Here is a 19,507-nt window from a genome sequence, read left to right as displayed (position 1 = left end):
AGTGAAAATTGCCGGGTGTGTACTTAGCCATATCGCAGCAGAGATCTGTATGTCAATACCACCACTTTTGCGATTAGCTTTGTAATGGCTGGTATAGTACAAAGCTGATTAAGCCTTGATCACGTACTGCTGCTGTCAGATGCCCCGAGGATCTCCTGCCCACTTCTTAGGATAAGGCATGTCCATCAATGTTTAATTGATAAAACAAGGGACAATCAATTGAGAGGGTCTTTATTTTCATTAGGTTTGAGGTTTTCACAGAATCAAACATCTAATATACCAATATAGTCTTTAGTGGCCTTAAAGGATACGTTAAAAAAAAATCCACTTACCTGGGGCTTCCTTCTGCCCCTGGCAGCCACCCTGTGCCCTTGCCGCAGCTCCGGTGGCTCCCGGTCTTCTTTGCTGCAGAAGTCTACAGCCTGGTCGGCTTCTTACACGCTCCAGCGCTGACGTCATCAGGGCTGTACTGCGCAGGCGCAGTGCAGTCCTGATGACTTAAGCGGTGGAGCGCATAAGAAGCCGACCTGGCAAGGTTGGAATCTGCAGCGGAGAAGATCGAGAGCCACTGGAGCTGCAACGAGGGCACAGGACTGCTGCCAGGGGCTGGAGGAAGAGTATTTTTTCCCTGGATGTATCCTTTCAGTGTCTTACTGAGGGGAGACATTTTATATAACAAATTATGGTAGATTGGAGGGCCCAGGAGTGGGAATGCAGGTATGGTGTTTATCTTATTGTAGCTTACACCTGATAGTGCTAGCTTTGTACTAGTGGCTTTAGCACAATTAGTTATTTTGGTTTCAGGGTCACTTTATTGATCCAATTTATGCACACAATTCAACTGTGAAAAACAGATGCTTGTTTAAGTGCCCTGGTGTTTCGTTTTAAATACTATTTGAAAGCGGCACAAATAAAATTAAACTAGTGTACCAAAGATTGGTACATCTAACTGGCCTTTTGATTTTCTTTAGTAAAACCTGTTTAAATATTTTTGTAAGATGGGGGTGGTTCTATAAGATGAGTTATGGCATTTATTTTTGTTTCATTGTTTCTTTCAGACTGTTATCAAAAATCCTCAGTGAATGTAAAGCTGCAGATGAGATAGAGTTTTTGGTGGATGGTTCATGGCGTCCAATAAAGGCAGAAAAAGAGAGGAGCTCCAGTCCATCCTGTCCTGTTCTTGAAATAGGTATTTAAAACTGAATGCCCTATTTTTATACTTTCATACTGTCTCTTGGACTGTGGGCACTTGGCAATCTTGGCATTTATGAATAGATATATTTTTAATGACTGTACAATAATTCTTTATCTGCCAGGATCTCCTGAAATGACAGCAAAGGTACTCCCTCCTAGCAGCACATTGTCAACTGAGAATGGGAAGACTGGCCCTGATGTAGTGGACCTGACACTGGACAGTAGTTCATCTTCCGCTTCCTCCTCTGATGAAGATGAGGAGGACCGCCCACCACATAAAAGACGGTGCTATGAAAAGGGTCTTTTATCAGCTTGTTGACCCCCCTTCTATTTTGATATCATGAACTTAGACTTTCTAATTGCAGACAGACACGGCTATGGAGCTGTGTTTCCACTTCCTACAAAGACCTATATGCATCACTACTTTGGAAAAGTTCCTTCCACTGTTTAACTTAAGCATAAAAGGTTCTGTTCAGCCGGCAATAGAGTAAAAGGCTTTGTCTTCATTTTGTGTAGTCCTATTTTCTATTAAACTTTTTTCTTTTAAACTGTGTTTTAGAAATGTGTTCAGGAAACGCAGGGACACAACAACCATTCCATGCCTTGGTATCACTCTTCTTACCTTGAAATACATTTTTTTAATTGTATTATTAATGCTCTTACTCCTACAATTTGAACTGAAAATATTTTTGAGTAAATACTTAAGCTCTTTTGGGTTGGCCGTAAAAGATTTTGATTGAAAAAAAGAGGAACTATATTGTAAATACAGTATAATCTTGTTATAATAAACTCTGATATAGTAAACATTTGGGTATAGTAAACTACCTCTCCCGGTCCCGTCCAATCTTATAAGTCTATGGGAGCAACGCCTGGTATAGTAAACTCTGATATAATAAAACTTCTGTTATAGTTTTTTGGCCCCTGACTCTGACATATGACACATGCATCGCTCACTGTTTACTATATCCAGTGTGAATTCCATGGTCGGCTGCTCTTTTCAGGCTTGTTGCAAGTGAGTTGATGCCAGATTACATTTGTAAGATGAAGAATGGCACCCGCACTGGATATATAGTACTGTACAGATAAGCAGCCTGGGGAAAATGAGGAATGATGTGAACATAAACTAAAAAAAAAGATAGTGTCACCACTTCCACTGTGCAATCACTGATACAAGTATTGTCATAGTTCTCCTATGGGATTGTACGCACTCACAGGTATCTCCTCCCTTGTTAGCGATGACGCTCCTGGCAGCATGTGGAGTTCAGTACAGGCTACTTTCACTTATAGTGCAGATCAGAGCGGGCCTATTTGCTGCAAAACTAAAGGTGGCCATACACTGGTCGATTTGCCATCAGATTCGACCAACAGATAGATCCCTCTCTGATCGAATCTGATCAGAGAGGGATCGTATGGCCAACTCTACTGCAAACAGATTGTGAATCGATTTCAGCCTGAAACTGATCACAATCTGTGTAGCTGCCGCCCCCCCCCCCCCGCATACATTACCTGTATCGGCCGGCGCAAGTCCTCACTGTCTTCTTCTCCGCTCCGGCTACTGAACTTCTTGTCCAGGGGAAGTTTAAACAGTAGAGGGCTCTCTACTGTTTAAACTTCCTGCCGGGACAGGAAGTTCTGTGTAGCTCTGGAGCCCGAAGCGGAGAAGTCCAGGGGACTCGCGCTGGCTGGAGCAGGTAATGTATTACCGCTGTATTGCGGCGGTCGTCGAGCATTCGAACGCAGCTAACGACGCACTCCCGACCCGCCGGTGACCAAGAAAAATCTTCCGCACGGATGGGTCGACGGGAATCGAGGGGAACGATCGATTTCGGATGGAAATCGATCGTTCTGTCAGCGGTGTGCGCGGCGATTTCACAGCCGTTTCGATCACTGTGATTGAAACGGCTGTATATCAGCGGGAAAATCGTTGTGTATGGGCCCCTTAAAGGACTTACGAGGCCAAATTCGTTAAAAAAAGTGAAGTACCTGCAAGATGTTTCAAAGCACGGAGGACGCCCTCCGTGCAGTTCCGCCGGGACCCCTTCCTGAAAGCGCCCCCCTGTGCCGTTGGCGACCCCACGGGCCGGGTCGGGCTCTCATGCCGCTCCTAAGATGGCCGCCGGAGCTGGCCGCGGCTGCGCAGCTCTAGGGCCAACCCCTCCGAACCACGCACTGTAGCGTGGATTGGAGGGGTTGGCCCTAGAGCTGCGCAGCCGCACTCGCGGCAATGCGCAGCCGCAGCCAGCTCCGGCGGCCATCTTAGGAGCGGCATGAGAGTCCGACCCGGCCCGTGGGGTCGCCAGCTGCACGGGGGGCGCTTTCAGGAAGGGGACCTGGCGGAACTGCACGGAGGGCGCGGACGGCGTCCTCCGTGCTTTGAAACATCTTGCATGTACTTCACTTTTTTAACGAATTTGGCCTCGTAAGTCCTTTAAGGAGGGTAGAGTGGCTTTTTATAATTTGCTGCATTTTGAAGAGGGGCTTCATGATTGGATCAAGTGTGAACAAAGTTTTGCAAAACAAGTGCTGCAAGTCCTGCCCATGGAGGTATCTGAGTCACTCACAGGAAGCAAGTGGCTGCCTCTATTCAGTGATGGCTGCAATATTTAAGGACAGAGTTGCTCTTTAGCAGCAGAGAATGTACCAGGGCATGCTGGGCCATTTGGAGGATAATTTATGATATAGTATACTTCAGATGTAGTTAACAACTTTCCCTGGTCCCTTGGAGTTTACTATAACTAGATTATACTGTAGGTATCGACATGGAGGGATTTTTGTAAAGGGGCCATTAGTTTTAGGAATGGTCTTAAGTGAAAGATAGTGGCAGGCACTGCGGAGCTAGTAACATTTTGCTAGTAACAGCTAGTACTTCAGGTTACACCCAATAGCAGGAAGATTCAAGATGTGATGTAACTTACTGAAGAGCGTGTGCTCTGGGTACAGAAAGACAGTCTTAGTAGCCTCTGAAGAAGCTGATGTAGCAAAACGATCGTCAGGTGGGCAGCCACCCCCACACTGCCCTGCAGCCTTACTGTGAGTAAGAACGGAGGTGACTCATGTTTGAAACTGGTGTCACGCTGGCAGCATTTAATCTGTTTTAGAAGATGTAAGCCAACAAACTAAAGCTTTTTATACTGCAGCATAACTGAGTGCCGGGAAATCTATTTACCATTAAAGTTTTAGGAATGGGCCTGCTAGTTCAAAAAAAAGTTAATTTTCCAGAATGCTACAATGGGTGGTCTAATGAATATTTCCAGTTAGGTAATATGCAAAACATGGGATGTTTTTAGTTGTGTGAACTGAAGTGGTTTGAAAGCAAAATGTTAATCCCTTCTCCCATCCAACTACCTCGCTGCTATTCAAGTTTGTCTGTGCTAGTGGATGGAGGTACAGACTAACCAGCAAGCTCATGGTGAACCAGAACTCATTGGAGTGTGTAAGGGACTACAATGGTCCTAAAAGCCCCCTTACTAAAATGCTAAAGGGGCCCATACACCTAACGATTTTCCCGCCGATGTACAGCAGTTTCGATCACAGTGATCGAAACGGCTGTGAAATCGCCGCACACACTGCTGACAGAACGATGGATTTCCGTCCGAAATCCATTGTTCCCGTCGACTCCCGTCGATCCATCCGTGCGGAAGATTTTTTTCGAGCTCCGGCGGGTCGGGAGTGCGTCGATAGCAGCTTTCGAATGCCCGACGACCGACGCAATACAGCGGCAATACATTACCTGTTCTGCCGGCGCGAGTCCCGCTGTCACCGCTGCTCCGTCTCCGCGCTGGTCTAGTCTGGTCTTCGGCATGCTTCACTTCTTCTTGCCCGGCAGGAAGTTTAAACAGTAGAGCGCCCTGTACTGTTTAAACTTCCTGCCGGGCAGGAAGAAGTGAAGCATGCCGGAGACCAGACCAGCGCGGAGATGGAGCAGCGGTGTCCAGGGGACTCGCGCCGGCGGATCAGGTAATGTATGCGGAGCGGGAAGCGGCGGCAGCGCCACCACCACAGATTGTAAACGGTTTCAGGCTGAAATCTGTTCACAATCTGTTTGCAGTAAAGGTGGCCATACGATTCCTCTCTGATCAGATTCGATTAGAGAGGGATCTATCTGTTAGTCAAATCGACCAGTGTATGGCCACCTTAAGAAAAACAAGTTTGCTTTCTTAAAACAGCTCTGTACAAATTAACAAGCTGACACATCATTGCATTCCAGTGGTTCTGGAGGTGTGTTTAGCTTCTAAAGGTAACAATGGTTAATATGCATATATTCAGCAGTGTTGCACTGGGAGACATCTCAAGCTCACTCCGACCTGAAGTATCGCAAATTCTTTCTGTTTTAAGAAAGCAAACTTTTGTTTTTCCTAGTGGATGGAGGGGTTACTGCTGCTTTAGAATTCCTTACTCCACCTCCACATTTTACCCTTGCCTTTTCTGACTAAAAAAAAATAATCCTTTTCTTCATATATCGTTGTCGATGTTCACTTAAAATTTATACACAGGCTCTCTACTTTTTTTTCTTATGGGGTGGAAGGTGATATGTCTTAAATATACTTAGATAACCCCTACAAGGCTTTTGTTTTGTATGGGGCAAATAGATTTGCCAAATCTTAAAGAGACACTGAAGCGAGACTAAATCTCGCTTCAGCTCTCATATATAGCAGGGGCACGTGTGCCCCTGCTAAAACGCCGCTATCCCGCGGCTAAACGGGGGTCCCTTCACCCCCAACCCACCCCCCCCCCCCCGCAAAAGTTGGTCGCAAAGTTGGTCGTGGACTTTGCTTCCTGGAGGCAAGGGCTAACGGCCGCAGCCCTGCCTCCAGTCGCGTCTATCAGACGTGAAGGAAGACTGAGAGGGGCGGGGGAGAGGCGGAGATGCACGCTGACAGACGCGCGTGGGGCAGGGCTGCGGCGGTTAGCCCTGCCTCAATGCGGAAGCGCTCCCCCGCATTACAGAGGGGATTTGGGGGGACAGGGACCCCCGTTAAGCCGTGGGATAGCGGCGTTTTAGCAGGGGCACACGTGCCCCTGCTATATATGAGGTCTGAAGCGAGATCTATTCTCGCTTCAGACTCTCTTTAAGACAGCTGTAACCTGCTCAAACAAAAAAAAAGTTAGATACTCCCCTAAGAGGAAGGAAGGCTCTTGGTCCCTTAGAGCAGCGCTGGGCAAATTACAGCTTGTGCGCTGTAAATTTGGCCTGCCAACAGGCGGCTGCATTCCTCTCCCTCCCCCCTCACTGCATAGTCAGGTGCGGGGCAATAACAGTGACCTGATCCAGCGTCATGGCTACAAGGCGTCATGTGACACGCCATCAGGATGTGCCAGCGTATTGCGGACTGCTTAAAGTTTTCCTAGGCCTCTTAAAGCCTCTCATTCCATTGCAGGGTCCCCATTCAAATATCCTACCGGCTGTGTCTTTGGGTCCTCTTGGAAGTGGTCCAAAGACGAGCTGCTCAGTACTGCATAGAGTACAGTACTGTGCACAGTACAGAGCCGCTGATCTTCATAGGTGGAGACGCTTATCTACGGTAATACTCGGAGACCCAAGTACATCTGTGGCCTTCCAGGGAGACCCAAAGGCCTCAACATTAAAGTTGAAGACTAGAACAGGCTCAGTGGTGGAATGAGGGGACGCAGAGAGGAACAGGGGGTCTCTAAGAGATCAAGAGCCTTCCCTCCTCTTAGGGGAGTTTACAGGTGTCCTTTAAGTGCTACATGTAAATGAGAAAGGACTGTTCCATTAGTTAAAGTTCTGTATATGTCTTTCAGTTTACTGCAGAAATTGTGTAGATATCTTTACTTCACATTCAAAGCAAGACGTTTTGAATCAGGATGATACCATTTATTGGCTAACTTAAAAAAAAAAAATGCTGATGAGGTAAAACCCCTCAGTTGTGAAGTGGTTAAACAATACCAGTTGCCTGGCTATCATGCTGATTCTTTGCCTCAAATACTTTTAGCCACAGACCCTGAATCAAGCAGATCAAGGGTTTCTGACATCATTGTCAGATCTGACAAGATTAGCTGCATGCTTGTTTCTGGTGTGATTCAGACACCACTGCAGCCAAATAGAGCTTGACTGCCAGGCAATTGGTATTGTTTAAAAATAAATAAATATGGCAGCCTCCATATTCTTCTCATTTCAGTTGTCCTTTAAGTTAGCCAATAAATGGTATCGTCCTGATTCTAAACTTCTTGCTTTTACTGATGGCTAAAATGGTACAATACTCCACTGCAACTACTTTATAATCACAATCCTACACAAATTGGATTGATTCAATCACTGGATTGATTTGGTTCAGTAACTTTTAACCTCCCTAGTGGTATTGACGGTTATACACGTTAATACAAAACATGCCGTGGATAGTATACTCTCCTGCATTGCATACTAGACCCTTGCTTGACACATTTTGGCAAATTACAGGAAAATAAGGTTATGAAAATTAATTGGATCACTTTTTGCACAGATATCCTGGGGGAATTGAAAGGAAATATTACTTAAAATGAAGTTTCCTCTTAAATTTCCTCAAAATAACTGTCAACACAATTTACAAGCATTGCGTTACTTAAAAGAAATCAGCAAAAGTTTTTTTGTTTTTTTATTTCATTCATCCTAGTGATATTTCCCTTGGGAGGATTTTCCCTTCAGGAGGATTCCCTGTTTCGGTAGGGTTGCTGCATTGGTAATTATTACCCATACTGTCTTTGATTAACATAAGGAAGCATTCCCTTCACTTTTTATAAAGATTTTTTTTAAACTTGCAGTTAAATGTTATGTAGAGGTGTAGAATTTTTTGCACACATTTTTTAAAAATGCATTTCCACACAATTGTTTTGTTTTATCAGATTATGAACGGGGGTAATCTTTGTAAGATAAACTATGCTATGTGTAGACCCATTTTATAGATCCACAGCGATTGTTTTTCTGATGACGTCTGAACAATGCTGCTTTTCTTTTTTTCAGAGTTTATCTTATGCCAATGAAGAATCCTGCATTAAGATTCTGTGTATTGCTGTAAAACTGTAATTCCACCATGCGATCTTATTGAGCTCTTTTTTCCCCATACAGTGTATTATCAAAACTTATTTGAAATTCTGTCAGCATTATTAGAAATTACTGCCACCTAACTTACACAGCTAGCATGAAGTCCAAAGAAACACTTTAAAGCTGGAGTGTCCCCATAAAAATCTAATTTCAACAGCAACTGGTCTGAGTGTATTAAGTGATAAAGATGCTAATCCTGCATTCAAAACTTTCAAAACTTTTTCTGCTATTATGATTTGGAGTTATCACATACTTAACCACTTGCCGACCGCCCACTACCTATGGGCGGCGGCAAAGTGGCATGCCCAGGACCATGTAATGCCAATGGGCGTCGGGTCCTGGGACTCTTCCTGGCCAGGGATCGTGCGCTGTGATGCACGCGCATCTGCTGGCAATAGGCTCCGCCCACCCGTGACGTCAACCCGCCGCCCGTTCGGAAGCGCCGGCGGGTGGTTAACCCCTCGATCGCCACGTTACAAGCGTATAATATGCTTTGTAATGTATACAATGTGTATTATACAGGTTGCCTCCTGCCCTGGTGGTCCCAGTGATCGAGGGACCACCAGGGCAGGCTGCAGCCACCCTAGTCTGCACCCAAGCACACTGATCGCCCCCCCCCCTGCCCTCCGATCGCCCACAGCACCCCTCAGACCCCACCCCCTCATACCCCTGTTTGCACCCAATCACCTCCCTAATCACCCATTAATCACTACCTATCACTATCTGTCAACGCTATTTTTTAGATTAGGCCCTCAACTGCCCCCTGGGGGCTCCTGATCACCCCACACACACACACACCCTCAGATCCTCCCCAGACCCCCCCCCCCATCAGATTAGACCCTAATCTGCCCCTTGCGGGCACCCAATCACCCGCCCACACCCTCACATAGCCCCCCAGACTCGCTCTGATCAACTCGCCAGTGCATTGCCTGCATATATTCTCCTCTGTAATCACCTACTGATCACCGATCAATCACCCCGTCCCCACCTGTCACTGCTACCCATCAGATCAGACCCTAATCTGCCCCTTGCGGGCACCCAATCATCAGCCCACACCGTGAGATAGCTCCCCAGACCCCTCTGATCACCTCCCCAGTGCATTATTTACATCTGTTCTCCCCTCTAATCACCCATCAATCACCCCCTGTCACCACCTGTCACTGCTACCCATCAGATCAGACACTCATCTGCCCCTTGCGGGCACCCAATGACCGGCCCACACCCTCATATCGCCCTCAGATACCCCCGATCACCTCCCCAGTGCATTGCTTGCATCTATTCCCCCCTTTATTCACACTCTGAGACACCCATCAATCACCTCCTGTTACCCCCTAGCACACCTACCCATCAAATCAGGCCCTAATTTGCCCCGTGTGGGCTCCTGATCACTCAGCCAAACCCTCAGATCCCCCTCAAACCCCCTTTCGATCACCTCCCCTGTGCATTGATTGCATCTATTCTCCCCTCTAATCACCCCCTGAGACACCCATCAATCACCTCCTGTCACCACCTGCCACCCCCTAGCACTCTATCCATCAGATCAGACCCTAATCTGCACCCCTGCAAGCTTCTGATCACCCGGCCAAACCCTCACCTACCCCACTGCAGTGACAGAATTTTTTTTTCCTGATCACTGCTGGTACGACGTAATTGTGGCGAGACCAACCGTTGTGCCACACAATACGCAACCGCCAATCCAAGAAGCTACTATGCCCAGCCTTTACGGTGGAAGCCACTCCAAGATTCTGAACGTAACATTTTTTGGGGCCTTCTCCTTAACATGGATCTAGTCAAAAAGAATGTATTGCGGTCTTATTGGTCTACGCACCCAATACATCACATGCCCATGTTCTCTGCTGCCATGTCCAGGTCACGATTTGAGAACATCCTGCACTTCAGTGCCAATACAACCTGTCATCTAAGAGGCCACCCTGCTTATGACTGGTTCCACAAAATTCGGCCCCTCATAGACCACCTGTCATCAAAATTTGCAGATGCTTATACCCCTGAACCACATGGTTGACACTTTTTTTTGCAGCCTAGGTGCGCTAAGGGGCCCAACGTCCTATTCACAGGTCATTTTGAGACATTTGGTTTCAAGACTTCTTCTCACGGTTTTGGGCCCCTAAAATGCCAGGACAGCATAGGAACCCCACAAGTGACCCCATTTTAGAAAGAAGACAGCCCAGGGTATTCTGTTAGGAGTATGGTGAGTTCATAGATTTTATTTTTTTGTCACAAGTTAGCGGAAATTAATTTTTGTTTTTTTTCACAAACTTGTGACAAAAAAATAAAATCTATGAACTCACCATGCTCCTAACAGAATACCCTGGGGTGTCTTCTTTCTAAAATGGGGTCATTTGTGGGGTTCCTACACTGTCCTGGCATTTTAGGGGCCCTAAACCGTGAGGAGTAGTCTTGAAACCAAATTTCTCAAAATGACCTGTGAAATCATAAAGGTACTTATTGGACTTTGGGCTCCTTAGTGCACTTAGGGTGCAAAAAAGTGCCACACTTGTTATCGCTGTACTCGGGATAAGTAGTATGTGTTTTGCAGTGTATTTTTACACATACCCATGCTGGGTGGGAGAAATATCTCTGTAAATGGACAATTGTGTGTAAAAAAAAAAAAAAAATCTCATTTACAGAGAAATTTCTCCCACCCAGCATGGGTATGTATAAAAAATACACCCCAAAACACATACTATTTTTTCTGAGTACAGCGATACCACATTTGTGACACTTTTTTTGCAGCCTAGGTGCGCTAAGGGGCCCAAAGTCCTATGAGCACCTTTAGGCTTTACAGGGGTGCTTACTGTCCTGGCATTTTGGGGGGTGCTAAATTGTAAACACCCCACAAATGACCCCAAAGTATTCAGAGAGGGGCATGGTGAGTCCGTGGCAGATTTCCTTTTTTTTTTTTTTTTTTTTTTGTCACAAGTTAGCAGAAATGGAAACTTCTATTAATTTATTTTTTTGTCACAAAGTGTCATTTTCCGCTAACTTGTGACAAAAAATAAAATCTTCTATGAACTCACCATGCCTTTTAGTGAATACTTTGGCATGTCTTCTTTCCAAAATGGGGTCATTTGGGGGATATTTATACTATCCTGAAATTCTAGCACCTCATGAAACCTGACAGGTGCTCAGAAAAGTCAGAGATGCTTCAAAATGGGAAAATTCACTTTTTGCACCATAATTTGTAAATGCTACAACTTTTACCCAAACCAATAAATATACACTGAATGGTTGTTTTTTTTGTTTTATCAGACATGTAGCGCAATAAATTTGTACAAAAATGTATACAGAAATTTTACTTTGACAAATTTTATCACAGAAAGTTAAAAAAATAATAAAAAAAGAAAATCATGTCTTTTTGATGAATATAATAAAAACTAAAAATCGTAGCAGCAGTCAAATAGCACCAAAAGAAAGCTGTATTAGGGACAAGAAGAGGAGGTAAAATTCATTTAGATGGTAGGTTGTATGACCGAGCAATAAACAGTTAAAGCTGCAGTGGTCTGAATGGAAAAAAGTGTCTGGGATTTATGACGCAGTCCTTAAAGGGATACTGTAGGGGGGTCGGGGGAAAATGAGCTGAACTTACCCGTGGCTTCTAATGGTCCCCCGCAGACATCCTGTGTTGGCGCAGCCACTCACCGATGCTCCGGCCCCTCCTCCAGTTCACTTCTGGAATTTCTGACTTTAAAGTCAGAAAACCACTGCGCCTGCGTTGCCGTGTCCTCGATCCCGCCGATGTCACCAGGAGTGTATAGCAGAAGCCCAGTATGGTCTGTGTCTGCGCAGTATGCTCCTGGTGCCATCAGCGGGATCGAGGACACGGCAACGCAGGTGGAGTGGTTTTCTGACTTTAAAGTCAGAAATTCCAGAAGTGAACCGGAGGCGGGGCCGGAGCATTGGGGAGTGGCTGCGCCAACACAGGATGTCTGCGGGGGACCATTAGAAGCCCCGGGTAAGTTCAGCTCATTTTCCCCCGACGCCCCTACAGTATCCCTTTAAGTGGTTAAGGAGCACTGGTCCTTTAGTAGTCAGTGCCAAACAGTTGCATGCTGGGGGTTCTTTTTATCTATAATATATTCCTCCTCTTCCCTTTCTTTATTTCCCTGCTTAGCTTCTTGTCTGAAACACGATCCCCTGCTCACTTGTGTTTACAAGCAAGGCTGAGGTGACTCAGAGATTGGAGGAAAAAAGAAAAAAAATAAAGGGCAGAAATGACATCAGGGATTTAGCCTTAACTGTGGGAAAAAACCCTGGCCTCCACCAGGAACAGAATTATCTTCATTTACTTTATAACATTCACTGAAATCAAAACGTGGACAGTACAATACATCTGTTATGTAAGTAGATCAAGTATTTATCTACTTATATATGTTTGTTTTTTTTCCCTGGCATAGTATGGCTAATCCTACTGCTTTAACAGTCAGACTGGATAAAACAAGGAACAAAATACACAGGGGCACCGGGAGCCCACTATCGTGTAATAACGTCTCGATGTATGGACAAGATAATAAAGATTATTATACTCACAAAAGTGGGTTGCTTTTGACGGCAACCACTTTCAACACGTATGGAGAAGTACCGTCTCCACTCGGCCTTTCAGGTCGCTGCTCCTTAGGAAAAAAGAGTGCCCTATACAAAGATAGAGACAACTCCCCTAACAAGTAGGGTATAACACTTTAGGTAATAGCAATGCACAGAGGCGCCCTTTAGTTTTGCACTGTTGTGGCTTACTTTTGAACAATTTTTAAGGTAAGAATAAAGCGTCTTACCTGTAATGAGACTCTCAAACCGATAAATAGGTAGAAAATTTATTGTGCACTTTAGACAACGTGTTTCGCGACCAAACGTTGCTTCCTCAGGTCAAGTACTCGTGCTATAGTTGCTGTCCAAGATTCCTGGGCGCCCAGGAATCTTGGACAGCAACTATAGCACGAGTACTTGACCTGAGGAAGCAACGTTTGGTCGCGAAACACGTTGTCTAAAGTGCACAATAAATTTTCTACCTATTTATCGGTTTGAGAGTCTTTCATTACAGGTAAGACGCTTTATTCTTACCTTAAAAATTGTTCAAAATTAAGCCACAACAGTGCAAAACTAAAGGGCGCCTCCGTGCATTGCTATTACCTATACTGCTTTAACAGGCTTCCTTTGCTTTCTGACACTGTAGTCACCACTAGGGTGAACACCTTTTCCCACAATCTAGCTCTGCAACAAAAGTAGTGTTACAAACTAGGGATCATGGGCCTTAGTAGTGGCAGATAACCCATGGTTCCATGTATAATTAACCACTTGAGGACTCAGCCTTTACCCCCCCCCCCCCCCCCCCTTAAGGACCAGCGCTGTTTTTTCCATTCAGACCACTGCAGCTTTAACGGTTTATTGCTCGGTCATACAACCTACCACCTAAATGAATTTTGGCTCCTTTTCTTCTCACTAATACAGCTTTCTTTTGATGCTATTTGATTGCTGCTGCGAGTTTTAGTTTTTATTATATTCATCAAAAAAGACATGAATTTTGGCAAAAAAAGATTTTTTTAACTTTCTGTGCTGACATTTTTCAAATAAAGTAACATTTCTGTATACATGCAGCGCAAAAAATGTGGACAAACTTGTTTTTGATTAAAAAAAAAAACATTCAGTGTATATTTATTGGTTTGGTAAAAGTTATAGCGTTTACAAACTATGGTGCCAAAGGTGAATTTTCCCATTTTTAAGCATCTCTGACTTTCCTGACTACCTGTCATGTTTCATGAGGTGCTAAAATTCCAGGATAGTATAAATACCCCACAAATAACCCCATTTTGGAAAGAAGACATCCCAAAGTACTCACTAAGAGGCATGGTGAGTTCATAAAAGATTTTATTTTTTGTCACAAGTTAGCGGAAAATGACAGTTTGTCACAAAAAAAAAAAGTTTTCCATTTCTGCTAACTTGTAACAAAAGAAAATGAAATCTGCCATGGACTCAACATGCCCCTCAATGAATACCTTGAAGTGTCTATTTTTCAAAATGAGGTCATGTATGGGGTGTGTTTACTGTCCTGGCATTTTGGGGGGTGCGGAATTGTAAGCACCCCTGTAAAGCCTAAAGGTATTCATTGCACTGTGGGCCCCTTAGCGCAGTTTGGCTGCAAAAAAGTGTCACACATACGGTATCGCCATACTCGGGAGAAGTAGTACAATGTGTTTTGGGGTGTATTTTTACACATACCCATGCTGGGTGGGAGAAATATCTTTGTAAATGACAATTTTTTGACTTTTTTTACACACAATTGTACATTTACAGAGTTATTTCTCCCACTCAGCATGGGTATGTATAAAAATACACCCCAAAACACATTGTACTACTTCTCCTGAGTACGGTGATACCACATGTGTGGCACTTTTTTGCACCCTAACTGCGCTAAGGGGCCCAAAGTCCAATGAGTACCTTTAGGATTTCACAGGTCATTTTGAGAAATTTGGTTTCAAGACTACTCCTCACGGTTTAGGGCCCCTAAAATGCCAGGGCAGTATAGGAACCCCACAAATGACCCCATTTTAGAAAGAAGACACCCCAAGGTACTCAATTAGGAGTATGGTGAGTTCATAGAAGATTTTACTTTTTGTCACAAGTTAGCGGAAAATGATTTTTATTGGTTTTTTTTACCAAGTGTCATTTTCCGCTAACTTGTGACAAAAAATAAAATCTTCTATGAACTCACCATACTCCTAACGGAATACCTTGGGGTGTCTTCTTTCTAAAATGGGGTCATTTGTGGGGTTCCTATACTGTCCTGGCATTTTAGGGGCCCTAAACCGTGAGGACTGGAAACGAAATTTCTCAAAATGACCTGTGAAATCCTAAAGGTACTCATTGGACTTTGGGCTCTTTAGCGCAGTTAGCGTGCAAAAAAGTGCCACACATGTGGTATCGTCGTACTCGGGAGAAGTAGTACAATGTGTTTTGGGGTGTATTTTTACACATACCCATGCTGGGTGGGAGAAATAACTCTGTAAATGGACAATTGTGTGTAAAAAAATTAAAAGATTGTCATTTACAGAGGTATTTCTCCCACCCAGCATGGGTATGTGTAAAAATACACCCCAAAACACATTATACTACTTCTCCCGAGTACGGCAATACCACATGTGTGGCACTTTTTTGCACCCTAACTGCGCTAAGGGGCCCAGAGTCCACTGAGTACCTTTATGATTTCACAGGTCATTTTGAGAAATTTCGTTTCAAGACTACTCCTCACGGTTTAGGGCCCCTAAAATGCCAGAGCAGTATAGGAACCCCACAAATGACCCCATTTTAGAAAGAAGACACCCCAAGGTATTCCGTTAGGAGTTTGGTGAGTCCATAGAAGATTTTATTTTTTGTCACAAGTTAGCGGAAAATGACACTTGGTAAAAAAAACCCAATAAAAATCATTTTCCGCTAACTTGTGACAAAAAGTAAAATCTTCTATGAACTCACCATACTCCTAATTGAGTACCTTGGGGTGTCTTCTTTCTAAAATGGGGTCATTTGTGGGGTTCCTATACTGCTCTGGCATTTTAGGGGCCTTTCACTTGGGACAGAATGCATAATGTACTTCGCCACATATCTGTGCGATTTGCACTTTGCACATTGACCCATGGGGGAGAAGTTTATCCTCAGCTCGCAGGTAAAAAAAACAAAAAAAAAAAAAAAAAAAAAAGGTAAGCAAAAAAGTTAATATTTGGTTACCAATGTTATTGTTTGGTTTGAACATATTTAATAAAGTTTAAAAAGTTAATGTTATTGAAGTGCTTTGCTGCTTGCTTTTTTTTTTTCTTCTTCTCTCTTTTTTTCCAAACGACCAATCAGCTGCAGCACTGATGATGCATCCTGACAGAAGCATTGCGCTTCTGTCAGGTTACACAAAATCGGTGCATGCCTGTGAAATGGTAACGGTACTCATTGGACTCTGGGCCCCTTAGCGCAGTTAGGGTGCAAAAAAGTGCCACACATGTGGTATCGCCGTACTCAGGAGAAGTAGTACAATGTGTTTTGGGGTGTATTTTTACACATACCCATATTGGGTGGGAGAAATATCTCTGTAAATGGACAATTGTGTGTAAAGAAATCAAAAAATTGTCATTTACAGAGATATTTCTCCCACCCAATATGGGTATGTGTAAAAATACACCCCAAAACACATTGTACTACTTCTCCCGAGTACGGCGATACCACATGTGTGGCACTTTTTTGCACCCTAACTGCGCTAAGGGGCCCAGAGTCCAATGAGTACCGTTACCATTTCACAGGCATGCACCGATTTTGTGTAACCTGACAGAAGCGCAATGCTTCTGTCAGGATGCATCATCAGTGCTGCAGCTGATTGGTCGTTTGGAAAAAAGAGAGAAGAAAAAAAAAAAAAAAAAAAAGCAAGCAGCAAAGCACTTCAATAACATTAACTTTTTAAACTTTATTAAATATGTTCAAACCAAACAATAACATTGGTAACCAAATATTAACTTTTTTGCTTACCTGTTTTTTTTGTTTTGTTTTTTTTACCTGCGAGCTGAGGTTAAACTTCTCCCCCATGGGTCAATGTGCAAAGTGCAAATCGCACAGATATGTGGCGAAGTACATTATGCATTCTGTCCTAAGTGAAAGGAGAGGTTTCTGGCAGGCCAGTGTATTTGGATCTCTCAAAACCTGATGTTTAGGTTCACACTGTATACTGGCCTATCCGGTCGGTCGAGCCCGCCGCACCGTCTCGCCCAAAATAGATCTTCAGGGAATACCACAAGAGTAGCATTCGGCCTAGTAATTAACTGCGTCGCCGTAGACTAACATGACTTCCGGGCCGACCCAAATTGCCGCAGAAGCTACGCAGTAACGTAGGCATGCACTAGCGTTAAGTCAAGCACTTCCGGCGTAGGGGGGGGACCGCAAAGTGACTTTTGCTAGGCAATTTGCCCTAACGCATCGCGCCAGTGTGAAATAGCACTGAGAGACCCTTGTGTGCCTACTGCTGTGTCTGTAGTTCCCTAGGTTCTAAAAGTGTGCCTTCTCGTGGTACCTCTCATAACACTCCCCTAGGCATAGGCCAGGCTGGTCAGGACAGCGGGGACAGTAAACGGGGGTGTCACGCCTTATTCCAGCCTTGCTGCAGACACTACATCTTTTTCTGGGGTTGCGTTGAGTTGGGGTACTGGGAATCGGGTAGGCGTAATGCCTTCCATGCAGCCGGCTAGTTGCATTTGGGGGTTGGGCTCTGGCACCTTCTGGATAGAGGAGTGCCGAAACGATCTCTTCCTGGAATTGAAGGAAAGATCCAGTTCTCCCAGCCTTACTGTAGAGAACAAAGCTGTTGTACATCGTCAATTGAATTAAATACACAGACACTTTCTTATACCAGCGTCTGGTTTTCCGGGAAATTAAATAGGGCCCTAACATCTGGTCATTGAAGTCCACCCCTCCCATGTTGGCATTATAGCTGTGGACGGCAAGGGGCTTTTCAATGACCTCTGTTGCCCGTGTAATTTGTACTGTCGTGTCTGTGTGAATGGTAGACAGAAGGTAAACGTCCCTCTTGTCCTTCCATTTCACCGAGAGCAAGTCATCGGTACACAAGGCGGCCCTCTCCCCCCGTTGAAGTCTGGTGTTAACGAGCCGTTGGGGGAAGCCCCGGCGACTAGGCGGCACGGTGCCACAGCATCGGATTCCTTCTAACTTTAAGTGCTGAAAGAGGGCCACACTTGTGTAAAAGTTGTCCACATAAAGATGGTACCCCTTCTGGAACAAGGGTGACACCAAGTCCCACACAATCTTTCCACTGCTCCCAGTAGTCAGGACATCCGACCGGCTCCAATTTTGAGTCTTTTCCCTCATAGATCCTAAAACGAGATGTATAGCCTGTGGCCCTATCACAGAGCTTATACAGTTTCACCCCGTACCGGGCGCGCTTGCTTGGGATGTACTGTTTGATGCCAAGGCGCCCGGTAAAATGTACGAGGGACTTGTCTACACAGATGTTTTGTTCAGGGGTATAAGCATCTGCAAATGTGGATGACAGGTGGTCTATGAGGGGCCGAATTTTGTGGAGCCGGTCATAAGCTGGGTGGTCTCTTTCATGACAGGTGTCGTTGTCATTGAAATGCAGGAAGCGCAGGATGATCTCAAATCGCGTCCTGGACATGGCAGCAGAGAACACGGGCATGTTATGTATTTGGCGTGTAGACCAATAAGAGCGCAATACATTTTTTTTTGGTAATACCCATGTTGAGGAGAAGGCCCAAAAAATTTTAAGTTCGGAAACTTGGAGTGGTTTCCACCGAAAAGGCTGGGCGTGGCAGCTTTTCGGATGGGCGGTTATAAATTGTGTGGCATATAGGTTGGTCTCAGCCACAATTAAGTCAAGGAGATCCTGGGTGAGGAACAGTTCAAAAAAGTCTGGGGCCGATCCTAGTTCAACTGTCTCCACCTGGACTCCAGACTGGGCGGTGAAAGGGGGCAGTATGGGTGCGGCGGGATCAGGGGAATGCCAATCAGGGTTTGCCAGCACCTCTGGAAAACCAATGGGAGTACGGGCCCGTCTACTTGGTGGCTGTGGATTGGATCTTAATTCACGTACCACCGAACCAGTTTCTACTTCCAGGATGGTGTTCGCCACTTCATCAGGGTCTTCTACGGAAGTACTGGTGTTGATAGGTCCAGGAGATGCTGCGCTGCTGGTGCATGCCTCACCAAGAAAAATCAGATCAGCGCCACTCTGCTGCCCTTGAGACTGATCTTCCGCCACCTGCAGTCCAGTGACATGGGGTGTGGTACGCCTGGCTCTAGCCGGGACCTCAACCTCGTCATCGGAACTATCGGTCAGAGAGCCACTGCTGTCTACAGGATCGTACTCTGAACCCGAAGATTCGTCGAATAAGTCGACCCAATCATCCTCATCCGACTGGTCCATGTACCTGTAGATGTCTTCATTGGAAAACCTCTTTTTTTGCCATGGTGGCCTGCTAAATTTAGGAGGTATTCCTCTGAGACTACCCAGGAAAAGAGCACCTACCTAGCGAAAGGGAGTACTTGAGAGGTAGAAAGCTGTGGTCACTGAGTTTAGATAAAAAAAAAAATCAAAACTGATGTTTACAGTGCCACAGTGTTTTTTGCAGTGATCAGAAAAAAAAAATTTCTGTCACTGCGGTGGGGCAGGCTGAACGCAGTGCAGGCGAACGATCAGGTCTGATCGGGCAAACACTGCGTTTTTTTGTGGATCCTAGTGACCCTAATATAGATCTG

The 19,507-nt window shown here is 45.0% G+C and overlaps 1 protein-coding gene across 1 annotated transcript in view; it reads left to right on the top strand.

Annotated features, from left to right (window-relative positions):
• LOC137514583 (E3 SUMO-protein ligase PIAS4-like) overlaps positions 1 to 1,742 on the top strand; it is a 227,514-nt gene extending 225,772 nt beyond the window's left edge. The window contains exons 5-6 of the mRNA XM_068234222.1: positions 1,059 to 1,189; positions 1,317 to 1,742. Coding sequence (XP_068090323.1) covers positions 1,059 to 1,189; positions 1,317 to 1,513 — 328 coding nt within the window. The 3' untranslated portion in view covers positions 1,514 to 1,742. The remainder of the gene's footprint in view (positions 1 to 1,058; positions 1,190 to 1,316) is intronic.
• Positions 1,743 to 19,507: the final 17,765 nt, after the last annotated feature.

This window comes from Hyperolius riggenbachi, chromosome 1 (genome assembly GCF_040937935.1).
Source record: "Hyperolius riggenbachi isolate aHypRig1 chromosome 1, aHypRig1.pri, whole genome shotgun sequence".
In the NCBI taxonomy this organism is placed as follows: Eukaryota; Metazoa; Chordata; class Amphibia; order Anura; family Hyperoliidae; genus Hyperolius; species Hyperolius riggenbachi.
Note: the sequence above shows the minus strand (reverse complement) of the source record. Positions and strands in the feature narration are given on the sequence as shown.